Source organism: Anopheles aquasalis, chromosome 3, assembly GCF_943734665.1.
Source record: "Anopheles aquasalis chromosome 3, idAnoAquaMG_Q_19, whole genome shotgun sequence".
NCBI classification, from domain to species: domain Eukaryota; kingdom Metazoa; phylum Arthropoda; class Insecta; order Diptera; family Culicidae; genus Anopheles; species Anopheles aquasalis.
The window spans coordinates 50278549-50288548 of record NC_064878.1 but is presented as its reverse complement, the minus strand read 5'-3'; the positions used below and the strand labels follow the sequence as shown (position 1 = coordinate 50288548).

The window sequence follows — 10000 nt, the reverse complement described above, 5'->3', positions numbered from 1 at the left end:
AATTGACGTCGTCTCATCTCTGTCTCAAAGAATCCCGCTTCACCGTGAGTCAGACGGTCACAGACAACCCAATAGACGACAAACAAAGGAACCAGCATGCATTGGTAGCACATTGTTTATGTTATGAGGTTTCTTTGCTTTGCTGTTTCACTTTTCAACGCGCAATGACGAGTCTCCGCTAGTGTGCCAGCAAATGACGAACGAAATGTACTTTAATGGTTAACGGTCCCTGCCCTGGAGGCTGCTTCGGAGAAGCACAAGCACAACATCGACCGACCGGAGAGTCACAAGATCGGTCATAAATTCTCGAACAGAAAACAAAAACCAAAACGAACCGAATGGGAGATTTGTTCGAGCATAACAAATGGGTGGGGGGGTGGGGACCTCAAAAACGACCGCTCCCTTTCCTTTCTTTGGTACGAAACGAGAGATAACAAACCACGAAACCGGAGGCGCATCCGAAGAAACCGCTAGACCAGCAGCCCAATCCGGTGTGTGCTATCGGTTTTCGCATTTTATTGATGGATTCCTTCTCGAGTATTTCGAGGTTCCCTCAGCAAGATTCGTTCGTTTTCTTTCTTTTTTGTTCCAATTTATGTTCCCGCTATAACCAGCTGGCCAGCAATGGGCGTGCACGACCGGCCTAGGGCTAGAGCCTATTATTTGCTTCTGTAATCTGCCACTGCTAGATCGCCTATTCCGAGGGAATTCGCCTTCTGGAATCCTGGTGCCTTGTTTGGAATGGTTCCAATTTGCATAAGGTCACCGGAGACGACGACCACGACGACGATGACGACGAAATACGAATGCGAGACCGATACCTCTCGCCATTCTCCCTCCAAAATGATAACCCACGACAACAAAGACAAAGACGACGACGAAGAGGCGTTCGTGGGGTGTCGATGTTGCGCTGAGCCATCCGCACAAGGCTAACGATACGGGAACGATTTGTCTCGACCGCCACCGGTCACAGAGTCTTCTCTGTCCGGTCGTTGTTCGATTAACAGTCCCTCTGTTGGACCTCGGTCGGTCGGTCGGTCGGTCGGTCGGTCAATCGCACACCATAATCGTTCAGCCAATGTGATGACCTAAGGTCAGCTGTTAGTTTTATGTTTGCTACCTCGCCCCCTGGGTGGAGATGATGGAGGCGCCTAGTAGCTCGTAGAAAAAAAGCACATGGCCGTCAGCAAAACCGGCAAAACGGGATTCCAATGATTGCTCGTCTATACCTTCGCTTTTATGCTCTGTAAATCAAGCAACTGCTGTGCTAACAACGTCGCTAACGTCGTCTAGGGAGTCAGTAACAGCTCACTGTCCCGGTCGGCATGACGCGCGAAGGTGTCGTTGACGAACAACTTCCTTCTCCACCTCCACCGGGATTTCCACCCCTCCCCGGGGGAGGGATTCCGTTCGGTACCAAGGTGCTTTGTTGGAGAAAGCACGCGGAACACGCGACTGTTGAGAAACCACCCCGCACCCCACTCTCCTCCCCGATGTAGTGCATCTTACGTAGGTGCGAAATGTGCAGCTCGCGTGTCATGGGAACCGACCGTTCGCGTTTCACTTCTATTTTCCTTTTGCGATTTTCCGCGAGCAAGCACCAGGGTGTATGAGTTTGCTTGGTGTGCTGCAGCATCCAGTCTTCGTCGTAAACGCCATGGAGGCAAATTTGTGACCATAAAATTCCATCCATTTCACCAAATTATGGACACGTTTAGCGCACGGTCTTTCCCCCCCCCCCCCAAGGCAGGCCGTAAACTTCGGCACATCGGTTTTTACTATTGAGGAACCGCGGCCCATGGCGTCACATTTTACCTTCCTTTTCGCAACTTAACGAGCGAAGCGGCGCGAGTGAAATGACACGTCGGCTCACTAGTAACGGCCACCAGTAACGGCCGTTTGCGTGTGTGCGGAACTCATATATTAGCAAACACTGACAGCTGTCTCTTGCTCCTGTGCTCCCGTGATGGGAGATACATCATGTTCTCGGCCCGTTAACGGCGCTTGACGACTAAAGCTCAAACCCATTACCAACTATTAGAAGTTTAACTCCTTCCTCGGGGAAATGATATTACGTGGCGTTTAGTTTTCCTTGCCCAAACTCCTTGTAAACTACATAAACACATTACGAAACGATCAGAAAGCATCGTAAAACAACGAAGGAAAAGGATGCGGATCCGTATAAAGGAAAATTAAAATCAAACTTTGAGAAGCACATTCAGATGAAGTCGTTCATTATGTTGGGTCACAAAACAGAAGTTTAAATAGGACGATGTCAAACACGTGCACAGCCGTACGTACACCTATACGATCACAGATGAAAAACCCAAAAAAAAGAACCAGGAAGAAAAATTATTTAACTGAAACTGTACGATTTGTCAACTGTCAGTTGAAGATCACCCCTATCACCGAATGGATCATACAATACGCCTATGGAATACACACGTACACGCAAAAACCAAAACCAAATGACACAGACACAACGACACTTATCTAGAAAGAAGTGGAAAGGATCTAGAGTAGAGTTGCTGATATCTTAATAAAAAAAAAATGACTGAAGAGAACCGAAAAGAAACACACACAAATACGCACACACATAAGTGTCAAGTGTGACAGCATTCCATTTTGAGTGTTATTTGTCAGACGCTAGGGGGGAGTTGAAGTGCTAGAAAGATGGCCGCTAGCACACTCGGTGTACGTTGTGGTGTGGTGTAGAGATAAGGAAGAAAAAAACATACAGAGAAAGACAGAAGAAGAGATAGAAGAAGGGAGCAAGAGATTGCGACACTGAAATGGTAAGATTACGCAAAGTGTACGCAAAGTGTAGTTTTACATTGGCTATAGAAGTTACAGGCCATCAGATTAGTGTCGAACGGTGAGTATCGGAAAGCATCGAAAAGGATCGTGTACTACTCATAACGTTAGTAGTTTCATTCCAATACACAGCTGCTTTCGTTCCATTTTTTCATTAGTACAAACAAACCAAAAACTAGGTAGCAACATCAATCCAAAACAGGAAAACTCGCATTTTCCCCTCCACCTCGCGTCTCGCGATATCCTGGTTTGGATCACAGGGAATGAACTAAAAAAAGGAAAAACCAAAAAAAAAAACACAACCACACTCAAACACCACAAAAACTACGCTAAAAGTGTTTGCTTAGAGGGGGGGGGGGTAAAAAATCATTTGCCGCAGTTCGTGGGTGGTGGCATGGGTCCACCTTCCATAACGCCCCTATTAGTTGGTGATTAGTGGTGTCAGTGAGCGGGTTTGTTGCTAGATAGGTTTTGGCATGTTTTGTTTTTTTTAATATTATTCTTGTGGTCGATTGAAGGGCCCGGTTGGGAATGGGGATGGCTGTACCTAGTTTGAACGTTTTTCACGCGGCCAAGCAGGTCGACATGTCCGGCGGCGTACTGCTCCATGACGTCTTTCACATCGTACGGTTTTAAGGCCTCTTTAAACTTGCGGCGCGCTACAAAATACTTCATCTGCCCCCGATGGTCCGATGGGTGATGGATGGAAGCGAAGAAGAAGCAGTGTTCCGAGTGAGAAGAGGAAGGTTAGAACGGATTATCTCATGTAATGGATTCAGAATCGGGATCGGATTCGGAATCGGATCTCATCGATCGAACTCGTTCGGTTGCAATCTGCCGTGTGTGCTGTTCCAACCCCCCCGCCTGTTCCCAGTGGTGATTTCCACTTGCATCCATCGACCTTCCCCAGTATTCAAATCAACTTATGTTAATATCTCATATTTATGCTCGTTTGATCCGATTGATCGAGACGGGATTAAGGGGCGTACGGCCGGACGACGAGCGTTCAATCCAGTCTCCACTCTGGATTCTGCTCCCTCCGGAATACCAGGAAATGGATCCGCAAATGGAGTCCACAACAACACCGGAAAAAAAATGGAGTGGAGAGAAAATGGCCGACTGCAATGCAAAAATCGAATGCCTTTTTTGTTTCGATTTCCAGCGTTCGAAGCGCGGGCGAACTGATTGCGGCACTTTTAACATATTCGCCCCTCGTGGCCGGCCGTCCAGCCGCCTGGTCGATGGCGGAAAATCAAATCAAATCGATAACGCGCTACAATGAACTGCGACCAGTGCGAACGGCCAGCGTGCCAAGTGCGCAGACCGACCGTCCCACCCCCGGTGGGCCTCGATTCATATGCAAATGTGCAACGCGATGGTCCTCGAGCGATGAAGGCAGGTAGGCAGGCCGGATGTGGGCTAGCGATACGCGTCTGGAACGAGCTGGAAGAGATAAAACGGTGGCAAACGAGCGGCTGTCCACGCGACGGCCCCACTTACCTTTCGGATGAACCGGATGGCCCCTTTGTGTTGATTCGTTAGCTGCACGCACCTCGGTTCCTCGTCTTCATCTGGTGTTGATGATGATGATCCATGATCCGTGCCGCACCGCGCCGCACCATGCGGATGATTATTCATTGGACCGAGCGCCAAGGATTCGGTGGGAGTCACGGGAGGGGAATTATTATCATTTTTTTGATTGGCGAGCAGATTAAAATTAATTTCAAACAAACAGAGTCATCATCATCGTTGCCGTCGCCGTCAGCAGCAGCAGCGTTGTCGGTGGTGGTGGTGGTGGTTGTTCGATGACGGGAGGGAGATTTTTTGTGGGAGTTTCGTTTTCATTTTCATTTTCCAAAAAGGAAGAGGAGTGAGAGAAGAACAGAAGAGAAGAGACAGATAATTAGAAATTGGCGTTATGGCGTGGCGTCTTGAAGCCTTACGCAATATGCTGCTAGGTAGTAGTAATGGTGCTAGTCTAATTTATTGCTTTACAAGAGGAGAAAGGGCATGAATTGCTGATGAGAACATTTCTTCGCTTCGTTTGCTACAGCTCCGAGCTGCTTTGATGGGAATTTTTGGCAGTTCCCAAAATGGCGCTTTTGATAATGAAATCCTAATTGGTTTCGGCGAGATTGTGGCGAGAGTTGTAGCTGCTGCTGCTAATTTGCATTCGCCCGCCTGCAAAGCATGCAAATGCTGCTCGCTAGCTCTCAATCTCTGGAGTATTGTGCTGACAGTTTGTTATAAATTGTACCATTTTATGCGCCACATGCGCTAGCAGTGAAGAGGGAGCAGAGTGCTGCTTTCAAAATTAACAATACATATGCTGCCGAAGGCATGTTCATGTTGCATTCAGTTACGTCACTTCGCCGCACCAGCCGGAGATTGCTTTCTCCGGGTCTCTGGGCATCCCAGCATAACAAATGCAACATAAGCGAAAGTTTAATTTGCTCGCCCTTTAATCGAAGACACCGTCCGCGCACAAATCGAAAGCGAAATGGCTTGGCAATGGAGCAAAAGATGCCGCCCGGTATCGCAGAAGCAAAACGACACACACCTGACCAGAGTCTCGCCTAGCTGGTAGTTGTCCCAGCGGGATGCGAGATGGCAACGGCATCGTTGCAATCAAACTCAAAGTGAATGGTACCTTTTAATTGAATTCTTGATTCACACGAAGAAGGGCAGCACAACCAAGGGGAGGGGAGGCAAAACCGGGAGCTCGCGCAAAGACACTTGGACACGATGCCGAAAATGGGAACCCAGGAAGAGGCACCGCAACCATAAGTAAGCCGTCTAACTGCTCTTTGTCTGTCGTGCGGGTTTAGTGTGGTACACGAGCGTTAACCGAGATTGGAAATCAAGCGCCGGTTAGTGGCTCTCGGGCTCATCGTACTGCACTTGTTGCGCGGTTCCAATCCCGCACACGAGCAGCCCACACGAACCTCTTCTTCCCGGTGGGCCGCGAGGAAATGTTCTCATCCGCAACAATAATGGCGCTTTTTGCACTGCTTAGTACTGCTAGAGAGGTGGTTTGGTTGGTTATTTTATCTTTTCTGGTTTTTATATGCTATAGATATGTATGTATATATACTGGAAGTTGGATGCACCACAGAGCGGATAGAAGGTTCGGAGGGATCTCTCGTGTGCCTAGTGTATGTGTGTGTGGGTGCGTGGTCTAGATGTTTGGAGCAACTTTTCCCTGATATTTTGTTTTGTGCCTTGCCTATCTCTATCTCTATTTAATATTCATAAATCCCTGTACACCGGGAAAACTAGCTAGCTGCAGGCCGCTACGATGGTTGTCTATTAAATATTCAAAACTCGACTGCCTTCCAGCCACTACTAATCGTTTATCAGTGAGTGTAGAGAGTGGGCAGACGGTGGTGGTGGTGGTGTGGTGGTGCAAGATTTACAGTTTCAACTCTCATCCCTCATCAACAACCGGTAAACCTCGTTGCTCATGATTGACGTGATGTCAGTTTTTTTTTTGCTTCTCCTCACTCCTGTGTGTTTCTAGTTGTACCGTCTGCTCGCTGATAGTGGTTGCTTCTACTTTTGCTCTAGTAAGTATATCGTGGTGTCTGTGGTAACGTTTTGGGGGGGGGGGGGCCTTTGGGGTTTCAGGAGTAAAGGGCGAGTAAGGGTGTGATTATTGTTATTGCAGCTCGCTTTAAGGGCGCTTAACGCTTTGTACACTTTTTTTTATATATTAACAGTTTGTTTCTTTTTTTTTCGGTTTTGTTGGTTGGATTAACAGGAGCATTCGGTTACTTCAGCATTCCATTCGTAGGGGTGGTAGTAGTGGCGCTAGGTGGTGGTGGTGTTGTTAGGAGTGGCGGTGGTAATAATGTACGATCTGGGAGTTCGGGTGGAATCACCAGTGATGGTGATGATAGAGTGTTGAGTGAGCTTTTGGTAGGTTTAAAGTATTATTGTTAAGCTGAAGGAGGGAAAAAACTTTCTACCAAAAAACGCAAAACTTGAGGGGCGTTTCTAGATAGAGAGTGAGTAGTAGAGAGAGAGAGAGAGAGAGAGAGAGAGAGAGAGATGGCATACTAAAACTACTCTCTCGTACACAAAAAACACACGCACACACACACTAAGGCACACAAAGTAGTTGGATAGTGCTCAAACGGACACAGAAAGTGGTGGAACTTGGTAGAGTTTGTGATTCGATCGAGCTGTATAACAGTTTGGTATAACAGTGGAGCTGCCCAAGGCGCCTGACACCGGAGCATGCAGGAGAAGAACGAGAAGAAGACCGTGAAGAAAGGTGAGCAAACAAACCGTTGTTTACGAAGAGAGAGAGATAGGGAGAGAGTGAGGCCAGGGACATAGTAAAGCGTGTGCCTCACGCGCGCAGTGCCACTAGGATGGTTTCTTCCGGTTTGTATGCCTTTTCACTTGAAAGTTTCAAAGCCTAGACACACAGCCAGCTAAGCTAAACAAATCTCGACTCTAGTGTGGCATCTCAACCGACCGACCGACCAACCGAACCGAAGGGCGGTCCGGCAGGAAAAGATGAGCTACGGAGTTAGTGAGGGAGGTCGCACAACACAACCAAAAACCCCGCAAGCTTTCTATGTACAACAACACGCACCATCGCCTGGCGTGTGATTTAACGTGCGTTCCCATTGCCTTTTTTTACTATTATAATACTTGACATCACAACAGCATCACAACTTCAACAACATCAACAACAACAACAACAACAACAACAACAATGAACATGCATGCAAACGCAACTAGACAAAACTGGGAAACTGTCTGGAGAGATGCAGGAGGTCACCGCGAAGGAACCGAAACAACACATAACAGAACACTACAACCAAACAAAAAAATGGTGACAAGTGAGCAGCACCCACTGTGGTCGGTTACGCCACAAAACTGGCACCCAAAACATACAGCGTGACACACTGATAGCACAATCACAAACATCAACAACAACAGCAACGGATACTAGCGCGCAGCATCCTAAACGACACCGAAAGCCTCCTTCGCTTCGCCGCTTACTACTTTGGGGGGGGGGGGGGGGGGGGGATTTATGCTTTGAGCTCCCGCCGGGGGGAAGGAGAGAGAATTCCACAAACTCCCATCCTCATGCTCCCTTTACACTAGCCAGCCATCCAGAGCACAGAACTTGTAAAGCCTCTCCACTCCTCTCTCCCCCTCTCTCTCTCTTCCCTCTTCCCCTGTACGGGCATGCGAAACCTTCTGTTGTTGCTGCTGTTGCTTCTCCTTACTGCTGCAATCCCCCCCCCGAACTGCTGATCTTCCAGCCGGAGGTCCAGCGTCTTCTTGTCCAGCGGGAGACAGCACAAAAACGCACACACTCGAACAGCATAAGCCCGGCAACCGACTTACCGGGAACTCCCTTGGGGGTGGTGTTGGGTGGGGGGAAATGGGTGGTAGAAAAAGGTCACTGCGCGGAGCTGTTGCGAAAACCCAGGATGCGGATGCTGGTAAGGTAAATTGAATTAAAAATGGCCATCGTCCCACAGCGGCCGAGTGGAGCGCAGCAGCACCCTTCCAAACCGGTGGTTGGAGGGCTTTTGGGAGGCGAAACTGTGTGCCGAGGGTTGATGGGACTAGATGGTCAAAAGGTTAAATGCCGACATTGCCTAACGGGGGCGGTTTGCCCCTTTTAACGACCGACCGTCACGGTTGCTGTCGATTGCCAGAGAGAGAGAGAGAGAGAGACAGAGCGAGAGAGAATGAAAACAGGCCATGGCCGTCCATGGCCATGGAGTTTCGAGGTTATGAGGTTGTTTGTCAAACATCGTTATGCGCGTTCCCCGTTTGGTGCAATCATCTTCAGAAATGTCGAGTCAGTTGAGAAATCTGCCGAACCTTCACGAAGATAAGAAACGAGAGCACCACTGGCGTCTCGGGAACACGAACCAGGGGTGGGAACCAACGCTAGGGGTCACTTGGTCATTCGGTTAGCACAGCTTGCTCTTTGGGGGAGGGGGGAGGAGGGTGGGCGTGCAAAACACGAGACACGGACGTCAATGAGGGGGGGGGGGGGGCACGAATAATGAGAACTAAACTGGAAGGTGAAGCGTTCGCTGTGGGACACGCTTTTGCCTTCTTTCGGTCTGCCGGGAACATTTGCCCTTCCGTGGGGTCCTACCTGCAGCGTAACGGGAGACGGTCGTGGTGGCAGCAGCCGCAGCAATTGCCGATGAAGCCGATTTCACCCTAAACAGTGACTCGAACGGAGTCCGGAATCGAGCGATCCGATACCTCTGCTGCTGTTCCTGCTCCTGCCTTCTCTGATGCTGCTGCTGCTGCTGCTGCCGTTGATGCTGCTCCTCCTGCAGCTCCTCATGCAGCTCGTCCTGTTCCTCCAGCAGACCCTCCTGGACACCGTTGTAGCCCTCCAGCTCGATCGCACCTGAGCCACGGGACACAACCACCCCACCGGGATCCAGAGTCCATCCAGAGGTTGGTAGAGGGGTTTTTTTTTAGATTTCGGGAAAGGAAATTTGCTATCAATTATCGGAACCTAGTAGTAGCGGGCCCCGACACATGGCCGCGAGTTCCCGATTTAGTCACAGCACACCAGGGGATGTTTCATCCCCACCCACAACACACCCCATACGTAGGCCAGTCACAGGTCAGGCACAGGGTAGTATGTGCGTGTTTAAGTGTGTGTTTGTTTGTGGTTTAACAGGTGTTTGGAGTGCAATGAAGAGCGGTGGAACTGACGATCCCTTTCCCATCCCTTGGCCCAATCAAAGAAGTTCTTCCCGGGGGGATGCATGCTCCATCTCCCCGGAGACTGTTTACCGACATGATATCCCATCACCAATACCCACTTCACCGAGAGAGGGAGAGAGCGCGAAAGAGAGAGAGAGAGACAGAAAGTGAGAAAGTGATGCCATTTGCATAAAGGCGTGAGAAAGGGTGAGAAAGAAAAACAGAGAGAGCGACTGAGCAGAGCATGCAGCGAGGCATTTGCGGCGACATTCGATATGGCGGCGAATCCGGTGTGTCCTGGGAGGCAGTGCAATGACCCTTTCGACAACAGAACGAACGGAGTGCAACAACTACGGCGTTTGGCGTGAGATGCCTTGAGATGCAGACATCTAACAAGGTGAAGCGAATCTACTCTCTACTCTTTCTACTATCTGGCGAGGCTAGCTACCAAAGGGGAGGTTAGTGTCGTGATCGTGTAGCT

The 10000-nt window shown here is 49.3% G+C and overlaps 1 protein-coding gene across 18 annotated transcripts in view; it reads right to left on the bottom strand.

The window, feature by feature from the left end:
- Window positions 1-10000, bottom strand: part of LOC126578492 (potassium voltage-gated channel subfamily KQT member 1) — a 161215-nt gene that overhangs the window by 34000 nt on the left and 117215 nt on the right. For 11 of the 18 annotated variants that reach the window (XM_050241095.1, XM_050241099.1, XM_050241093.1 and 8 more), the window contains 3 exons: window positions 8951-9214; window positions 4315-4385; window positions 3362-3489 (listed from right to left, as the gene is read on the bottom strand). In XM_050241095.1, the coding sequence (XP_050097052.1) occupies window positions 3362-3489; window positions 4315-4385; window positions 8951-9214 (463 nt within the window). The remainder of the gene's footprint in view (window positions 1-3361; window positions 3490-4314; window positions 4386-8950; window positions 9215-10000) is intronic. The other 7 variants (XM_050241101.1, XM_050241104.1, XM_050241106.1 and 4 more) reach the window with 3 other exon arrangements.